Raw genomic sequence first — 19754 nt, 5'->3', positions numbered from 1 at the left:
GTCGTTAGCGCTCTAACCAGGCCAGTCGGTCGTTAGCGCTCAAACCAGGTCAGTCAGCTCTTAGTGTTCTGCTAAGCAGGCTGAGTGAGATGAAAGGACACACCCACTGCTTGATGAGGGGTCCTATGTCCTAACTATTAATCTGCTATTACAGTGTTATAGTCACGTTACAACCTCTCCCTCCAGTGTTCTGATTGACAGGTTAAAGGATACACCCACTGCTTGATGAGGGGTCCTATGTCCTAACTATTAATCTGCTATTACAGTGTTATAGTCACGCTACAACCTCTCCCTCCAGTGTTCTGATTGACAGGTTAAAGGATACACCCACTGCTTGATGAGGGGTCCTATGTCCTAACTATTAATCTGCTATTACAGTGTTATAGTCACGCTACAACCTCTCCCTCCAGTGTTCTGATTGACAGGTTAAAGGATACACCCACTGCTTGATGAGGGGTCCTATGTCCTTCCCCGACACGTTGGAGATGGACTTGAGGAAGCTGTGGGTGGATACCAGCATCTGACTCCACATATGTGACTGGTACTTCTGTGAGGACGCTGTACTGGCCAGGCTTAGTAACTTGTTGAACACCTAGCAGATAGGAAACAGAATAATCTAGTTCATGTATCTGACTCCACATGCATCTGGTACTTCTGCGAGGACGCAGTACTGGTCAGACTCAGGAGCTGAACAGGGGAAGAGTCAATGTAGTGCTGGGAGGGACCTGATGTAGTGCTGGGAGGGGCCTGATGTAGTGCTGCGAGGGGCCTGATGTAGTGCTGAGAGGGACCTGATGTAGTGCTGAGGAGGGACCTGATGTAGTGCTGGGAGGGACCTGATGTAGTGCTGAGAGGGACCTGATGTAGTGCTGAGAGGGACCTGATGTAGTGCTGGGAGGGACCTGATGTAGTGCTGAGAGGGACCTGATGTAGTGCTGGGAGGGACCTGATGTAGCGCTGGGAGGGACCTGATGTAGTGCTGGGAGGGACCTGATGTAGTGGGAGGGGCCTGATGTAGTGCTGGGAGGGACCTGATGTAGTGCTGGGAGGGACCTGATGTAGTGCTGGGACCTGATGTAGTGCTGGGAGGGACCTGATGTAGCGCTGAGAGGGACCTGATGTAGTGCTGGGACCTGATGTAGTGCTGGGAGGGGCCTGATGTAGCGCTGGGAGGGACCTGATGTAGTGCTGGGACCTGATGTAGTGCTGGGAGGGACCTGATGTAGCGCTGGGAGGGACCTGATGTAGTGCTGGGAGGGACCTGATGTAGTGCTGAGAGGGACCTGATGTAGTGCTGGGAGGGGCCTGATGTAGCGCTGAGAGGGACCTGATGTAGTGCTGGGAGGGACCTGATGTAGTGCTGGGAGGGGCCTGATGTAGTGCTGGGAGGGACCTGATGTAGTGCTGGGAGGGACCTGATGTAGTGCTGGGAGGGACCTGATGTAGTGCTGGGAGGGACCTGATGTAGTGCTGGGAGGGACCTGATGTAGTGCTGGGAGGGACCTGATGTAGCGCTGGGAGGGACCTGATGTAGTGCTGGGAGGGACCTGATGTAGTGCTGGGAGGGACCTGATGTAGTGCTGGGAGGGACCTGATGTAGTGCTGAGAGGGACCTGATGTAGTGCTGGGAGGGACCTGATGTAGTGCTGGGAGGGACCTGATGTAGTGCTGGGAGGGACCTGATGTAGTGCTGGGAGGGACCTGATGTAGTGCTGGGAGGGACCTGATGTAGTGCTGGGAGGGACCTGATGTAGTGCTGGGAGGGACCTGATGTAGCGCTGGGAGGGACCTGATGTAGTGCTGGGACCTGATGTAGTGCTGGGAGGGACCTGATGTAGCGCTGGGAGGGACCTGATGTAGCGCTGGGAGGGACCTGATGTAGCGCTGGGAGGGACCTGATGTAGTGCTGAGAGGGACCTGATGTAGTGCTGGGAGGGACCTGATGTAGCGCTGGGAGGGACCTGATGTAGCGCTGGGAGGGACCTGATGTAGTGCTGAGAGGGACCTGATGTAGTGCTGAGAGGGACCTGATGTAGTGCTGGGAGGGACCTGATGTAGTGCTGAGAGGGACCTGATGTAGCACTGGGAGGGACCTGATGTAGTGCTGGGAGGGACCTGATGTAGAGTGCTGGGAGGGACCTGATGTAGCGCTGGGAGGGGCCTGATGTAGTGCTGGGAGGGACCTGATGTAGTGCTGGGAGGGACCTGATGTAGCGCTGGGAGGGACCTGATGTAGTGCTGGGAGGGGCCTGATGTAGTGCTGGGACCTGATGTAGTGCTGGGAGGGACCTGATGTAGCGCTGGGAGGGACCTGATGTAGTGCTGAGAGGGGCCTGATGTAGTGCTGGGAGGGACCTGATGTAGCTGCTGGGAGGGACCTGATGTAGCGCTGAGAGGGACCTGATGTAGTGCTGAGAGGGACCTGATGTAGTGCTGGAGGGACCTGATGTAGTGCTGGGAGGGACCTGATGTAGTGCTGGGAGGGACCTGATGTAGTGCTGGGAGGGACCTGATGTAGTGCTGGGAGGGACCTGATGTAGTGCTGGGACCTGATGTAGTGCTGAGAGGGACCTGATGTAGTGCTGGGAGGGACCTGATGTAGTGCTGGGAGGGACCTGATGTAGTGCTGGGAGGGACCTGATGTAGCGCTGGGACCTGATGTAGTGCTGAGAGGGACCTGATGTAGTGCTGGGAGGGACCTGATGTAGTGCTGGGAGGGACCTGATGTAGTGCTGAGAGGGACCTGATGTAGTGCTGGGAGGGACCTGATGTAGTGCTGAGAGGGACCTGATGTAGCGCTGAGAGGGACCTGATGTAGTGCTGGGAGGGACCTGATGTAGTGCTGAGAGGGACCTGATGTAGTGCTGGGAGGGACCTGATGTAGTGCTGAGAGGGACCTGATGTAGCGCTGGGAGGGACCTGATGTAGCGCTGGGACCTGATGTAGCGCTGAGAGGGGCCTGATGTAGTGCTGGGACCTGATGTAGTGCTGAGAGGGACCTGATGTAGTGCTGAGAGGGACCTGATGTAGTGCTGAGAGGGACCTGATGTAGTGCTGAGAGGGACCTGATGTAGTGCTGGGAGGGACCTGATGTAGTGCTGAGAGGGACCTGATGTAGTGCTGGGAGGGACCTGATGTAGTGCTGAGAGGGACCTGATGTAGTGCTGGGAGGGACCTGATGTAGTGCTGAGAGGGACCTGATGTAGTGCTGAGAGGGACCTGATGTAGCGCTGAGAGGGACCTGATGTAGTGCTGGGAGGGACCTGATGTAGCGCTGAGAGGGACCTGATGTAGTGCTGGGAGGGACCTGATGTAGCGCTGGGAGGGGCCTGATGTAGCGCTGGGAGGGACCTGATGTAGCGCTGAGAGGGACCTGATGTAGCGCTGGGACCTGATGTAGTGCTGGGACCTGATGTAGTGCTGGGACCTGATGTAGTGCTGGGACCTGATGTAGCGCTGAGAGGGACCTGATGTAGCGCTGGGAGGGACCTGATGTAGTGCTGGGGGGACCTGATGTAGCGCTGAGAGGGACCTGATGTAGTGCTGGGACCTGATGTAGTGCTGAGAGGGACCTGATGTAGCGCTGGGACCTGATGTAGCGCTGAGAGGGACCTGATGTAGTGCTGGGACCTGATGTAGCGCTGAGAGGGACCTGATGTAGTGCTGGGACCTGATGTAGCGCTGAGAGGGACCTGATGTAGCGCTGGGACCTGATGTAGTGCTATGTAGTGTATTAATAAACTGTAGTGTTGAGTGCCTGTAGGTATCAGTGTTTAAACAACTAGACTTGACGTGTAGCCAGATGTTTACCAGAACCAGCGTGCATACTAGATGATGGATGGATTATTGATGGATTAGAAGTTGCTGACCTGCAGCATGAACTCCATGCTGATCCTGTTCTCAATGAGCCTCATTACCAGGTGGGCTTTACACTGGAACATCTTGTAGTACTTCCAGGACAGGGTGTGAGGGTGCTTGATGGAGAAGTGGAGGTGAGGGGTAGGGCTAAGAGAGGGAGAGACAGAGATGAGAGGAAGGGAGGGAGGGAGAGAGGGAGGGATGAGGAGAGAGAGATGAGAGGGAGGGGGAGAGGGAGGGATGAGGAGAAAGAGAGAGAGAAGAGAGAGGGGGAGAGGAGGGAGAAAGAGAGAGAGAAGAGAGAGGGGGAGAGGAGGGAGAAAGAGAGAGAGAAGAGAGGGGAGAAAGAGAGAGAGAAGAGAGGGGAGAAAGAGAGAGAGAAGAGAGAGGGGGAGAGGAGGGAGAAGAGAGAGAAGAGAGAGAGGGAGAAAGAGAGAGAGAAGAGAGAGGGGGAGAGGAGGGAGAAGAGAGGAGAGAGATGTGAAGGATGAGGAGAGAGATGAGAGGGGGGAGAAAGAGGAAGAGAGAGGGAGGAAGATTAAAATCAGAAAAGAAAACTACTTCTCAACAACTCACTATCTTCCCTCCTTCTCCTCAACTTGTAAACTGTAGCAACTTTAAGATAAACTACAACGTGGAGTTACTAGCCAAGTCATTGACAGGCAGTACACAGACAGGCGTAAGTGTTGGCATAACGTGTAGATAGCTCTCCAAGCCCACTTCAGGAGAGGAGAGAGAGAGGTCTGATTCATGACAAACACTTGAGATGGTGCCAGCGGTTTATTGGGCTGGAATGAATAAACCCCACTCTTCACTTGTTTTTTTACTCTGCAGCAGTGTTGGGAGGTGGAAATCTTCACATGGACATATAGGTTTTTAATTAAAACTAGAACACCACTTCTCTGTGAGACATATAGGCTTGTAGACCAACACCCTCAACAGCAGTAGCAACAGGAATGTCTAACCTGTCATTTACTTGCTACTAGGTGGTTTTAGACTGGTAGAACAGAAAACACATTCATCATCCTCATTGGAGCCACAAATCAAAGTGTGTTGACACTAAAAGTAAGAGGTTGTTTAAGCAATAAGGCACGAGGGGGTGTGGTATACGGCCAATAAACCACGGCTAAGGGCTGTTCTTGACCACGACGTAGCCGTGGTATATTGGCCATATATCATAAACCCCCGAGGTGCCTCACTGCTATTATAAACTGGTTACCAATGTAATTAGAGCAGTAAAAATACATGTTTTGTCATACCAGTGGTATACGGTCTGATATACCACGGCTGTCAGCCAATCAGCATTCAGGGGTCGAACCACCCAGTTTATAACAGAAAACACATTCATCACCCTCATTGGAGCCATATATCAAAGTGTGTTGACACTGAAAGTAGGTGGTTCTCGTGCAATACATCATCCATGTTAAATGACCTTTGAACCAACAGGAAGCTGCTCTCACTTGTCCTTGTCTTTGCCTCCACCGAAGGTCGGGTGTAAGAGAACTCCTCCCATCTTCAGCTCATACTCCACCATCTTGTCCAGTTCCTGAGAGAAAACCACACTTCATATAGTCATGTGTTTATTTGGCAGAGTGGGACCAGCATTACCAATATAGTCATGTGTTTATTTGGCAGAGTGGGACCAGCATAACCAATATAGACATGTGTTTATTTGGCAGAGTGGGACCAGCATAACCAATATAGACATGTGTTTATTTGGCAGAGTGGGACCAGCATAACCAATATAGACATGTGTTTATTTGGCAGAGTGGGACCAGCATAACCAATATAGACATGTGTTTATTTGGCAGAGTGGGACCAGCATAACCAATATAGACATGTGTTTATTTGGCAGAGTGGGACCAGCATAACCAATATAGACATGTGTTTATTTGGCAGAGTGGGACCAGCATAACCAATATAGACATGTGATTATTTGGCAGAGTGGGACCAGCATAACCAATATAGACATGTGATTATTTGGCAGAGTGGGACCAGCATAACCAATATAGACATGTGATTATTTGGCAGAGTGGGACCAGCATAACCAATATAGACATGTGATTATTTGGCAGAGTGGGACCAGCATAACCAATATAGACATGTGATTATTTGGCAGAGTGGGACCAGCATAACCAATATAGACATGTGTTTATTTGGCAGAGTGGGACCAGCATAACCAATATAGACATGTGATTATTTGGCAAAGTGGGACCAGCATAACCAATATAGACATGTGATTATTTGGCAGAGTGGGACCAGCATAACCAATTCCCTATATTTGTATTTTTTATTTAACTAGGCAAGTCAGTTAAGAACAAATTCTTATTTACAATGACGGCCTACCCTGGCCAAACCCCGACGACGCTGGGCCAATTGTGCGCCGCCCTATGGAACTCCCAATCACGGCCGGATGTGATGCAGCCTGGATTCGAACCAGGGACTGCAGTGACTCCTCTTGCACTGAGATACAGCGTCTTTGATCCAGTGGAGGTACTGGTTCACTCCCTACCTCTCTGATCCAGTGGAGGTACTGGTTCACTCCCTACCTCTCTGATCCAGTGGAGGTACTGGTTCACCCCCTACCTCTCTGATCCAGTGGAGGTACTGGTTCACTCCCTACCTCTCTGATCCAGTGGAGGTACTGGTTCACTCCCTACCTCTCTGATCCAGTGGAGGTACTGGTTCACTCCCTACCTCTCTGATCCAGTGGAGGTACTGGTTCACTCCCTACCTCTTTGATCCAGTGGAGGTACTGGTTCACTCCCTACCTCTCTGATCCAGTGGAGGTACTGGTTCACTCCCTACCTCTCTGATCCAGTGGAGGTACTGGTTCACTCCCTACCTCTCTGATCCAGTGGAGGTACTGGTTCACTCCCTACCTCTTTGATCCAGTGGAGGTACTGGTTCACTCCCTACCTCTCTGATCCAGTGGAGGTACTGGTTCACCCCCTACCTCTCTGATCCAGTGGCGGTACTGGTTCACTCCCTACCTCTCTGATCCAGTGGAGGTACTGGTTCACTCCCTACCTCTTTGATCCAGTGGAGGTACTGGTTCACCCCCTACCTCTCTGATCCAGTGGAGGTACTGGTTCACCCCCTACCTCTCTGATCCAGTGGAGGTACTGGTTCACTCCCTACCTCTCTGATCCAGTGGAGGTACTGGTTCACTCCCTACCTCTTTGATCCAGTGGAGGTACTGGTTCACCCCCTACCTCTCTGATCCAGTGGCGGTACTGGTTCACTCCCTACCTCTCTGATCCAGTGGAGGTACTGGTTCACTCCCTACCTCTCTGATCCAGTGGAGGTACTGGTTCACCCCCTACCTCTCTGATCCAGTGGCGGTACTGGTTCACTCCCTACCTCTTTGATCCAGTGGCGGTACTGGTTCACTCCCTACCTCTCTGATCCAGTGGAGGTACTGGTTCACTCCCTACCTCTTTGATCCAGTGGAGGTACTGGTTCACTCCCTACCTCTCTGATCCAGTGGCGGTACTGGTTCACTCCCTACCTCTCTGATCCAGTGGCGGTACTGGTTCACTCCCTACCTCTTTGATCCAGTGGCGGTACTGGTTCACTCCAAAGGTCTTCTTCAGGTACAGACCATAGATGTAGCCAGAGATCCCCTTCAGCACCCACTCATCAGCCCTACAGAACACAGACCAGACAGGTAAGGCGACCGGCCGGGCGACAGGCCAGACGACAGGCTTGGAAGTGGAAGAAAAGCAGAACAACAGGCATGCTGGCAGAACAACAATGGAATGATGTCATTTTAACCAGTTTGGCAGACGTTTAAACTTACCTTACCATATATATATATATATATATATATAAAAAAGAGAGAAACAATGTACTTTATTCAACCATGGTGGTTTTTAACTCACTAATTTAATGAATACTGGCCAGTAGCTTCATGAAGTGAGATGAAATCATGTGAACGACACAGAAAGTGCTAAACCTCTCTTTACAAGCTGGATACGAGCTCAGTTTCAGAAAACAAGCTGACTTCAATTACAGTCTTGAAAATAAATGAAACCAGGCCTGTTTGATTTCTCTGTGGTCTTACACAACTGTGGTTTTTGATACAAGCCACTTCAATAAGACTAAGTGGAGCTTCCACATCTGACTTAGTTTTAAACACTTAATAAGACAGGGGGTCCATTGTTTGCAGTGATCCTTTGAAGGCGTCGTGAAACCTCAGCCTCCCCAACTGACAGCAGCCGCACTTTTGCCAAGACACACACACACCCCCCTCGGCTGTAGACACATTGCCAAACACATACACAGATTCATCATACTGAGACACTCTCAGCTATGCCAAAGCTTTGTTCAATTTATGCCTGGTACTGAATACGATGATGAAATATCATTTCAATAATCTCTCTGTACTAGACTTCTAGAAATCTGGATAGGAACCCACAGTTACCACACTGTTCTTAGGAAACAACAAATCCAAATAACACCGACGAGCTCCTAGGTTACCGACGAGCTCCTAGGTTACCGACGAGCCCCTAGGCCACCGACGAGCTCCTAGGTTACCGACGAGCTCCTAGGTTACCGACGAGCTCCTAGGTTACCGACGAGCTCCTAGGTTACCGACGAGCTCCTAGGTTACCGACGAGCTCCTAGGTTACCGACGAGCTCCTAGGTTAACCGACGAGCCCCTAGGTTACCGACGAGCCCCTAGGCCACCGACGAGCTCCTAGGCCACCGACGAGCCCCTAGGTTAACCGACGAGCCCCTAGGTTACCGACGAGCCCCTAGGCCACCGACGAGCTCCTAGGTTACCGACGAGCTCCTAGGTTACCGACGAGCTCCTAGGTTAACCGACGAGCCCCTAGGTTACCGACGAGCTCCTAGGTTACCGACGAGCTCCTAGGTTAACCGACGAGCTCCTAGGCCACCGACGAGCTCCTAGGTTACCGACGAGCTCCTAGGTTACCGACGAGCTCCTAGGTTACCGACGAGCTCCTAGGTTAACCGACGAGCCCCTAGGTTACCGACGAGCTCCTAGGTTACCGACGAGCCCCTAGGTTACCGACGAGCTCCTAGGTTACCGACGAGCCCCTAGGTTACCGACGAGCTCCTAGGTTACCGACGAGCCCCTAGGTTACCGACGAGCCCCTAGGTTAACCGACGAGCTCCTAGGTTAACCGACGAGCCCCTAGGTTACCGACGAGCCCCTAGGTTAACCGACGAGCTCCTAGGTTACCGACGAGCTCCTAGGTTACCGACGAGCTCCTAGGTTAACCGACGAGCTCCTAGGCCACCGACGAGCTCCTAGGCCACCGACGAGCTCCTAGGTTAACCGACGAGCCCCTAGGTTACCGACGAGCTCCTAGGTTAACCGACGAGCCCCTAGGCCACCGACGAGCTCCTAGGTTAACCGACGAGCTCCTAGGTTAACCGACGAGCCCCTAGGTTACCGACGAGCCCCTAGGTTACCGACGAGCCCCTAGGTTAACCGACGAGCTCCTAGGTTAACCGACGAGCCCCTAGGTTGAACCAGGAGTGCTTCTTACGTTTGACGAGTGTGTGTGAGAGTGTGTGTGTGTGCGTGTGGTTTCTGTAGGCCGCTCCACCACTCCACTATACTCAGTCTGGTAGTACTCAGTCTGGTAGTACTCAGTCTGGTAGTACTCAGTCTGGTAGTACTCAGTACGTTACTCACCAGGACATCCTGGAGATGAAGCAGCCAAAGAACTGCTGGGCCAGGGCCTGAGCTAAACACTGTCTGGTCAGGGGGGTCTGGTCTATGATCATGGCACTGTGGAGCAGATTAGTACTGAGAGGAGAGAGGAAGAGAGAGGGAAGAGCGAGAGAGAGATGGGCAAGAGATAGAGACAAAACAAGTCAGCATTATGAAAAGTGAAAGTGAGAAATGAATGGATGAGGAGAGCTGTTCTTTGTCACCGAGGGAAACTGCAAAAGCACCTGAGGTGCAGGTCTTAACCGAGTAAATATTGACATAATAAATCAGAATTTAATTGGACCTACCAATCGACCTATTTTCAGTGACAACTCGTGGAAAATGTAAAACTTTAAAACAGCGAGAAGTTTCCACAATACAATGTGATATCCAAACGTCGTGAAACATTGTTCAAATGTAAAATGTGTTGTTGACGGAGAGTAAAGCCACATAAAGAACGGAATTAGGACGAGACAAGAGACTGTAGCCACCTGAAGATGCTCATCGACGCGTAGGAAGACACCTGGACGTAGGCCTCGTCCACAAACACAGTCTTGAAGCAGGAGTAAGGATATCGACAGGTCAGGATCTCCTCGTAGAACTCAAAGATCTCATGCAGGTAGGACATGGAGTGTTTCAACAGGGGCAGGAGCTGGGGCAAACAGAAGTGGGTCACCTGGGAAAAGGGAAAATATCTTTAAAAGGTGTCAACGCAGCAACATTCCAGAAGTTCCCTCTGGGGGGCAATACACTTATTCTGTATCTGTTGTATTCTATTCTATCAAAATGTATATTAGAAGAGAGCCATCTTGGACAATATGTCAGCATAGCACGCCGGGTTCCTAGACTGATTCACACATCCCTGAAGCGGCTTCAACTTACAGAGTATAATGACTCAATCTCCACCTAGTGGTCGTAGGTGGAAAGGAAATCTGCTTAAATATACACACAGAGGACAAAACATTAGGAACACCGGCTCTTTCTATGACATGCTGACCAGGTGAATCCAGGTGAAAGCTATGATCCCTTATTGATGTCACTTTGTTAAATCCACTTCAATCAGTGTAGACGAAGGGGAGGAGACAGGTTAAAGAAGGATTTTTAAGCCTTGAGACAATTGAGACATGTGTGTCATTCAGTGGGTGAAAGGGCAAGACAAAATATTTAAGTGCCTTTGAACGGGGTATGGTAGTAGGTGCCAGGCGCACCAGTTTGTGTCAAGAACTGCAACACTGCTGGGTTTTTCACACACAACAGTTTCCCGTGTGGATCAAGAATGATCCACCACCCAAAGGACATCCAGCCAACTTGACACAACTGTGGGAAGCATTGGTGTCAACATGGGCCAGCATCCCTGTGGAACACTTTCAACACCTTGTAGAGTCCCATGCCCCGTCGAAGGTGTTCCTAATGTTTTGTACACTCAGTGTATATATGTCAACATATTTTACCCTATATGGTTGCCCGCCTCTATTCTCTATGGGCGTCTACTAAATCCATTCTCCTTTCAGAACACCCTACTGGCTTCTACTAAATATATTGTGATGGGTAATGCTGGGTTTCTATGCAATGCTTTTCCACACACACAGTACCTCATGCATGTAGGGGTCAACCAGGATCTCAAAGGGCCCGACAGACAGTGAGATGTTGGAGGCGGCGGTGGGGATGGGGAGGACGTAGTGGAAGGTCTTCTTCCTCATGTCATGGGTGTAGACAGTCTCTACCAAGTCCCCACAGGACACAGCCACCATAGAGGCATCCACTGTGAACTCCAGCTTCCAGGTGCACAGCTCAGAGTACGAGTCCACACAGGGGAACCAGAACCTGGGAGAGGAAGACCGGTGGACAAGAGTGTAGGTAGTCAAGGAGCAAGGAAGGATGAGGCTTGTGACATATCTGATAGTATTACATGGAGGAGAATGAGAGGGAATGAAAGGTTGGATGAGGCTTGTCACAACATATCTGATAGTATAATATGGAGGAGAATGAGAGGGAATGAAAGGAAGGATGAGGCTTGTCACAACATATCTGATAGTATAATATGGAGGAGAATGAGAGGGAATGAAAGGAAGGATGAGGCTTGTCACAACATATCTGATAGAATAACATGGAGGAGAATGAGAGGGAATGAAAGCGAGAGAGAGTAGAGAGAATGACAGAGAGAAAGGAGAGAGAGAACGACAGAGAGAGACAGAGAACATGGAGAGAGAGAATGACAGAGAAAGAGAAGAGTGAGGAAAAAGAGAGAGAGAATGACAGCCTAGACAGCACAGAGAATAAAAGTCTCAATATGACATCAATCAATGTCTCCCTCCCCACCTTGTGGAGTTCTGGTATCCGAAGGAGAAGACGTGTGCTCCTCTCTCAGCCATGCTCCCCTCTACGTCAGGCACCACAAAGTGAAGGCCTCCTTTAGGCTGGTCCAGAGAGAACTCTATGTACACCTTCAGCACATTCATCTCTGAAGACACAGAAACAGTCAATTATTTAGAGGGCACTAAGTTCAATTGTACATAAACAATACTTTAAAGCTTCTGATGCTATGCATTAAGCTAAGAGCATTGCAGGACATTAGCCTTGTTCCAGGTGTGTTGGTGCTATATAAACAGATCTAGGACCAATAATGGCTTTCAGAATACGCCTTGAACCTTTATATTCAAACCACAGACCCAAGACTCAAGTCAGATGCAACGGAGGTCAGTCATTCACCAAAGGTCATAATATAGATGAACCCAATTCAGAGACAACATTTCACTGTATTACCGTCTCCTTGCTTCCACAGCTCCGAGGGGACTTTGATGACCAGCTCGCCGTGTCCTGCATCAGGGTCCACAGCACTGACTGCTGCTGTGTAGGCACTGGAGAAATAGTTCAGGTTCCTCCTGCAAGGGACAGAGCAGAGAGAGGAAGAGGTGAGGACTTACTGCAAGTCACTGTTATGAAAGTAGCTGTGGAATTACAGGGGTGAATCTCAAATCTCCTCCATGATTCCTCCTGTCCTCTTCCCCTCCACTTTACATACATTTATGTAATTTAGCAGGAAGTCTTATCCAGAGCAACTTAGTGTGCCTTCCACTAAGGTAGATAAAACATCCACATATCCCAGTCATTGTTTCTTGTGAAAACATCAGAAAGAAGAAAGGAGAATATTGGAGGATAAGATGTAAGATGTTTTCTGTTTCCTTCATGGAGAGTTATGAATACTAGACCATGTGTGTATGAGGACAATACTTACTGCTTGGACTCGTGGTGGCAGACCTCTAGAGTAGGGTCATTGTAAATGAATGGTGCTTCTAGGTCGTTGACTCTAACCCTGTAGATCCTGCACTGCTTGCTGTTGAGTTTGATCCGGTTCAGGTTGACCACAGTTGGGAAGATGGTCAGCTCCACAAAGCCCTGTCAAATAGAGGGGTGTGTCAGTTGACATGGATGAGAAACTAGACTGGTTCTACACGGCCAAATGACTAAGACTACATATACTTCTACTGTTGTTTTCAATGTCTCTCAGTAGAAATATGTTTGGTTCTTAGTCACGTGGCTAGGTTCTACAGATACAACAACAGGGATATAGCCTACAGCTAGGTTCTACAGATACAACAACAGGGATATATCCTACAGCTAGGTTCTACAGATACAACAACAGGGATATATCCTACAGCTAGGTTCTACAGATACAACAGGGATATAGGCTACAGCTAGTTTCTACAGATACAACAGGGATATAGCCTACAGCTAGGTTCTACAGATACAACAGGGATATAGCCTACAGCTAGGTTCTACAGATACAACAGGGATATAGCCTACAGCTAGGTCCTACAGATACAACAACAGGGATATATCCTACAGCTAGGTTCTACAGATACAACAGGGATATAGCCTACAGCTAGGTTCTACAGATACAACAGGGATATAGTCTACAGCTAGGTTCTACAGATACAACAACAGGGATATAGTCTACAGCTAGGTTCTACAGATACAACAACAGGGATATAGCTTACAGCTAGGTTCTACAGATACAACAACAGGGATATAGCCTACAGCTAGGTTCTACAGATACAACAACAGGGATATAGCCTACAGCTAGGTTCTACAGATAAAACAACAGGGATATAGCCTACAGCTAGGTTCTACAGATAAAACAACAGGGATATAGCCTACAGCTAGGTTCTACAGATACAACAACAGGGATATAGCCTACAGCTAGGTTCTACAGATACAACAACAGGGATATAGCTTACAGCTAGGTTCTACAGATACAACAGGGATATATCCTACAGCTAGGTTCTACAGATACAACAGGGATATAGCCTACAGCTAGGTTCTACAGATACAACAACAGGGATATAGTCTACAGCTAGGTTCTACAGATACAACAACAGGGATATAGCCTACAGCTAGGTTCTACAGATACAACAGGGATATAGCCTACAGCTAGGTTCTACAGATACAACAACAGGGATATAGCCTACAGCTAGGTTCTACAGATACAACAACAGGGATATAGCCTACAGCTAGGTTCTACAGATACAACAACAGGGATATAGCCTACAGCTAGGTTCTACAGATACAACAACAGGGATATAGCCTACAGCTAGGTTCTACAGATACAACAACAGGGATATAGCCTACAGCTAGGTTCTACAGATACAACAACAGGAATATAGTCTAAGTGATTGTGATGAGAAACAGCATTTTATTGCGGGTTCTTGGGGGACTATAGTTAACGAATTTATTTACTACGATATACTTACAATCACAGACTTTCTTTGGAAGTTGATGTTGTTGATGCAGACAACCTGGTGAGTCGTGTAGGAATAAACATAACATATAACAGGTTAACACATTGAGATATAACGTCGCTACAGTATTATATCACGTGCCAAGTAATAACTTAAGGACAAACGTGTGTGCACAGCTAAGCCAAAGGTAATAGAAAATACTTATAATTTAAAAGGCCGCGGGCTCTCAAATCCCTTGTCCTTCTTCCTGTTCATCTTGATTTCATGCATTGATACGGCATATGAATTTGATCATGTTCGTGAACTACGGGTTTGACGCGATGGTCGTGTGGATTGGAAAGTTCTTCCTGTATCCACAACAAAAGCACCAGTGATGCTCAAGTGTTTCCACGCATTAAATATTGTAAGACAACTGTAATAATGTAAACGGCTAGCAAGCTATATTTCCAGTCCTAATAAATCCCAACGCAATGAGTTCATGCGCAGTGAATGTGACGGTTTAGCTGGTCAGTTGGCTAGTGCTAACGCTAGCTAGTCAGTTGGCTAGTGCTAACGCTAGCTAGTCAGTTGGCTAGTGCTAACGCTAGCTAGTCAGTTGGCTAGTGCTAACGCTAGCTAGTCGGTTGGCTAGTGCTAACGCTAGCTAGTTAACAGCCAACGTTAACACAACACTTCCAGCCATTCTTCCCCGCTGGCTGTCTATGCAATGCTGTCAGTGTCTCAAACGTTTTTTCCACATATGCACGCCACCAAAGCCTATCATTCAGCTATACAAGAATCAATTCGGCTTCAAATGAGCATTTTTGTCAATGTTGAGCTATAAAAACATTCAACTACATCCTCTCCGTCCGTCCGTCCGACCGCCCAAAGTTCTTGTTCATGTTTAATGATTTTAAAATGGCGGTTGACAACCAAAAGGTGCATTACCGCCAGCAACCGGACTGGAGTGTTAATCCATTACACTTTACTGCTCGAAGTGTTGGGATTGTTGAGCGGCCGTCACTAGTTAACTTTTTTATTAATTTTATTTTACCTTTATTTAACCAGGCAAGTCAGTTAAGAACAAATTCTTATTTACAATGACGGCCTAGGAACAGTGGGTTAACTGCCTTGTTCAGGGCAGAACAACAGATTTTGACCTTGTCAGTTCAGTGATTCGATCTAAAAACCTTTCGGTTACTAGTCCAACGCTCTAACCACAAGGTTACTTGTTTCTAACTTTCTTGTTTCTATCATTGCATTGGGCTTAAAATTAACCTAAACCACACTGATAACCTTATACATAACCCTAACCTTAAATTAAGACCAAACATAAATGTTTTGTTTTCATGAATATTAACGATATAGCCATTTTACAAATACAAAAAATAAAACAAATATCTAGCGGGAACCGGTTGTGATTCGGTCAGTGCTATCTTGGTTCCTCGGGATGTCCCTACTCCATTGAATTTGACATTTAAATGGTTAAGGTTAGGTTAGGACTTTTAGAGCCATTTTTGACTTTTTAACATTAAATAGATTTGGGAATGGATGGAAAAATGAGCTTTTGGATGTCACATCCAGGCCTGTGCTTAACCTCAAGGATCATATCACCTCTACCTTACCTGACACCCTAGACCCACTTCAATTTTCTTACCGCCCTAATAGATCCACAGACGATGCAATCGCCACCACACTGCCCTGTCCCATCTGGACAAGAGGCATACCTATGTAAGAATGCTGTTCATTGTCTGTAGCTCAGCATTCAACACCATAGTACCCTCCAAGCTCATCATTAAGCTCGGGGCCCTGGGTCTGAACCTCACCCTGTGCAAATGGGTCCTAGACTTCCTGACGGGCCGCCCCCAGGTGGTGAAGGTAGGAAACAACACCTCCACTTCGCTGATCCTCAACACAGGGGCCACACAGGGGTGCGTGCTCAACCACCTCCTGTACTCCCTTTTCACCCATGACTGCATGGCCATGCACGCCTCCAACTCAATCATCAAGTTCGCAGACGATACAACAGTAGTAGGCCTGATTACCAACAATGACAAGACACTCTACAGGGAGGAGGTGAGGGCCCTCGGAGTGTGGTGCCAGGAATATAACCTGTCACTAAATGTCAAGAAAACCAAGGAGATGATTGTGGACTTCAGAAAACAGCAGAGGGCGCTGTGACCAATAAAATTTGATTTCACATGAATGTAGTCTTGGACTGGTCATATCTGGGGTGGCAGTGGTTAGAGAATTGGACTAATAACCGAAAGGTTGCAAGTTCAAATCCCCGAGCTGACCAGGTCCAAATCTGTCATTCTGCCCCTGAACAAGGCAGTTCCTAGGCCGGCCCAAGGCAGAACAAGGCACTGTTCCTAGGCCGTCATTGAAAATAGAATTTGTTCTTAACTGACTTGCCTAGTTAAATAAAGGTTAAAAAAATATATATCTAAGTCCAATTTCAAAGTGTACATTCTGTTTGACACTAGAGGGTGCTCCACTCACTCCTCCAGCATATGGTAGGTGTAGGGATGGACTTGGTAAGGGTAAGCTATGGATGTTCTGATTGGCTGAGGAGTCGGGGCGTGTTCTAATATTCTTCACTTTTTCCATATTATGTCCCTTATTCTAAAATGTATTAAATAGTTTCCCCCCCTCAATCTACACACAATACCCCATAATGACAAAGCAAAAATAGGTTTTAGAAATGTTTGCTAATTTATTAAAAATGTAAAACTGATCACATTTACATAAGTATTCAGACCCTTTGTTGAAGCACCTTTGGCAGAGATTACAGCATCGAGTCTTCCTGGGTGTAACGCTAGAAGCTTGGCACACCTGTATTTGGGGAGTTTCTCCCATTCTTCTCTGCAGATCCTCTCAAGCTCTGGATGGGGAGTGTTGCTGTACAGCTATTTTTAGGTCTCTCCAGAGATGTTCGATCGGGTTCTGGCTGGGCCACTCAAGGACATTGAGACTTGTCCAGAAGCCACTCCTGCATTGGAAGGTGAACCATCGCCCCAGTCTGAGGTCCTGAGCAGGTTTTCATCAAGGATCTCAATGTACTTTGCTCCGTTCATCTTTGCCTTGATCCCAGTCCCTGCCGCTGAAAAACATCCCCACAGCATGATGCTGCCACCACCATGATTCACCGTAGGGATGGTGCCAGGTTTCCTCCAGACGTGATGCTTGGCATTCTGGCCAAAGTTCAGTCTTGGTTTCATCAGACCAGAGAATCTTGTTTCTCATGGTCTGATAGTTTGCCTTTTGGCAAACTCCAAGCGGGCTGTCATGTGCCTTTTACTGAGGAGTGGCTTCCGTCTGGCAACTCTACCATAAAGGGCTGATTGGTGGAGTGCTGCAGAGATGGTTGTCCTTCTAAAAGTTTCTCCCATTTCTACATATTAACTTTAGAGCTCTGTCAAAGTGACCATCGGGTTCTTGGTCACCTCCGTGACCAAGGCCCTTCTCCCCTGATTGCTCAGTTTGGCCGGGCAGCCAGCTCTAGAAAGAGCCTTGGTGGTTCCAAATGTCTTCCATTTAAGAATGATGGAGGCCACTTTGTTCTTGGGGACCTTCAATGCTGCAGAAAATGTTTGGTACCCTTCCCCAGATCTGTGCCTCAACACAATCCTGTCTCAGAGCTCTATTGGCAATTCCTTTGACCTGATGGCTTGGTTTTTGTTCTGTCATCCACTATCAACTGTGGGACCTTATATAGACTGTTGTATGCCTTTTCAAATCATGTCCAATCAATTGAACTTACCACAGGTGGACTCCAATCAAGTTGTAAAAACATTGAGGAACAATGGAAACAGGATGCACCTGAGCTCAATTTGAAGTCTCCTAGCAAAAGGTCTGAATACTTAAAGGTATTTCAGTTATTTTTAATACATTTGATAAAATTTCAACAAAAAAATGTACTTTGTCATTATGGGGTATTGTGTGTAGATAGCTGAGGATTTTTTAATTTATTTAACCCATTTTAAAAATTAAGGTGTAACAAAATGTGAAAAAAGTCAAGGGGTCTGAATACTGAACAAAATATAAACGCAACATGTAAAGTGTTGGTCCCATGTTTCATGAGCTGAAATAAAAGATCCCAGAAATGTTCCTTACACACAAAAAGCTTCTCTCAATTGTGCATACGTTTGTTTACATCCCTATTGGTGAGCATTTCTCCTTTGCCAAGATAACCTATCCACCTGACAGGTGTGGCATATCAAGATGCTGATTACACAACATGATCATTACACAGATGCACCTTTTGCTGGGGACAATAAAAGGCCACTAAAATGTGCAGTTTTGTCACACAACACAATGCCACAGACGTCTCAAGCGGAGGTAGCGTGCAATTGGCATGCTGACTGCAGGAATGTCCACCAGAGATGTTGCCAGAGAACTGAATGTTAATTTCACTACCATAAGCTGCCTCCAACGGTGTTTTAGAGAATTTGGCAGTACGTCCAACCGGCCTCAAAACCTCAGAACATGTATAACCACGCCAGCCCATGACCTCCGCTTCCGGCTTCTTCACCTGTGGGATCGTCTGAGAAAGGTGGGGGGGGGGGTGCTGATGAGTATTTCTGTATGTAATAAAGCCCTTTTGTGGGGAATAACTTATTCTGATTGGCTGAGCCCCTGCCCAGTCATGTGAAATCCATCGATTACGGCATAATGTATTTCTATTGACTGATTTCCTATGAACTGTAACTCAGTAAAAATGTTGAAATTGGTGAATTTATATTTTTGTTCCGTATAAATTTAGCCAATGAAATTGTGAGAACGAAACAATTTGTTGTTGCATATTTGACAAACTGGCTTAGATTAATAAAGAGCCCTACAATAATAATAAGAGCTAGTGAGCAGGCAGACTAGTCCCAGTAAACGGCCATCTTGGATGCTGTCTCCAGTTCTTTTATGGTGACTCCACCTTCAGTTGTCACTAGTTACCACAAAGTCAAAATTGTCTAGATCGTAAAAATTAAAAATGGGGGAAAAATAAATAGGTCCTTTATATTTAGACCAAAAAAAGAAAAAGTTATGTTAAGCCTAAGATTATCAGTGTGGTTAATGTAAGATCAGATTTTAAGAAAATACCTTCTAGAAATGGGCTGTGTTAAGTCATAATTAGGACTTTGTGGCTGGGGTAGTGACAACCCGTTTTAACAATGTTTGGCCATTTTATTTAACCATCCTTTGACCCCGGGCCCCTCCCGCACAATTATTTTAAAAATATTTAGGATAAAATCATTTATGGTGCTTTTTATTTATATTTTATCCTAACCTTGTTTCCAACAGTAAAATATTGGGTTGGATAATTTTTTGTGTTCTTTTAGAAATTAAAACAAATTTTCTTTGAAAGCCTTCTTGTCACTGCTCTTCTGCCTCTTGCCACTGGAGGTCACTAAATTATCAAATTGTGACTGTGGTATTATGAATAAAGTAGAAGATATACAGTATAGGTGGGAGGAAAAACACAAAGTCGGTAA

General features: G+C 47.4%; 1 protein-coding gene across 2 annotated transcripts in view; it reads right to left on the bottom strand.

The window, feature by feature from the left end:
- LOC106598295 (transcription initiation factor TFIID subunit 2) overlaps positions 1 to 15190 on the bottom strand; it is a 47341-nt gene extending 32151 nt beyond the window's left edge. For both annotated transcript variants that reach the window (XM_082975961.1, XM_082975962.1), the window contains exons 1-12: positions 14492 to 15190; positions 14299 to 14353; positions 12783 to 12943; positions 12311 to 12429; positions 11867 to 12008; positions 11140 to 11371; positions 10039 to 10223; positions 9530 to 9643; positions 7407 to 7506; positions 5319 to 5404; positions 3870 to 4005; positions 438 to 592 (exon numbers count right to left, since the gene is read on the bottom strand). In XM_082975961.1, coding sequence (XP_082832087.1) covers positions 438 to 592; positions 3870 to 4005; positions 5319 to 5404; positions 7407 to 7506; positions 9530 to 9643; positions 10039 to 10223; positions 11140 to 11371; positions 11867 to 12008; positions 12311 to 12429; positions 12783 to 12943; positions 14299 to 14353; positions 14492 to 14556 — 1550 coding nt within the window. In that variant the 5' untranslated portion in view covers positions 14557 to 15190. The remainder of the gene's footprint in view (positions 1 to 437; positions 593 to 3869; positions 4006 to 5318; positions 5405 to 7406; positions 7507 to 9529; positions 9644 to 10038; positions 10224 to 11139; positions 11372 to 11866; positions 12009 to 12310; positions 12430 to 12782; positions 12944 to 14298; positions 14354 to 14491) is intronic.
- Positions 15191 to 19754: the final 4564 nt, after the last annotated feature.

Source organism: Salmo salar, chromosome 05 (assembly GCF_965601325.2).
Source record: "Salmo salar chromosome 05, fSalSal1, whole genome shotgun sequence".
Classification (NCBI taxonomy): domain Eukaryota; kingdom Metazoa; phylum Chordata; class Actinopteri; order Salmoniformes; family Salmonidae; genus Salmo; species Salmo salar.
This window is presented reverse-complemented; position numbering and strand designations above follow the sequence as displayed.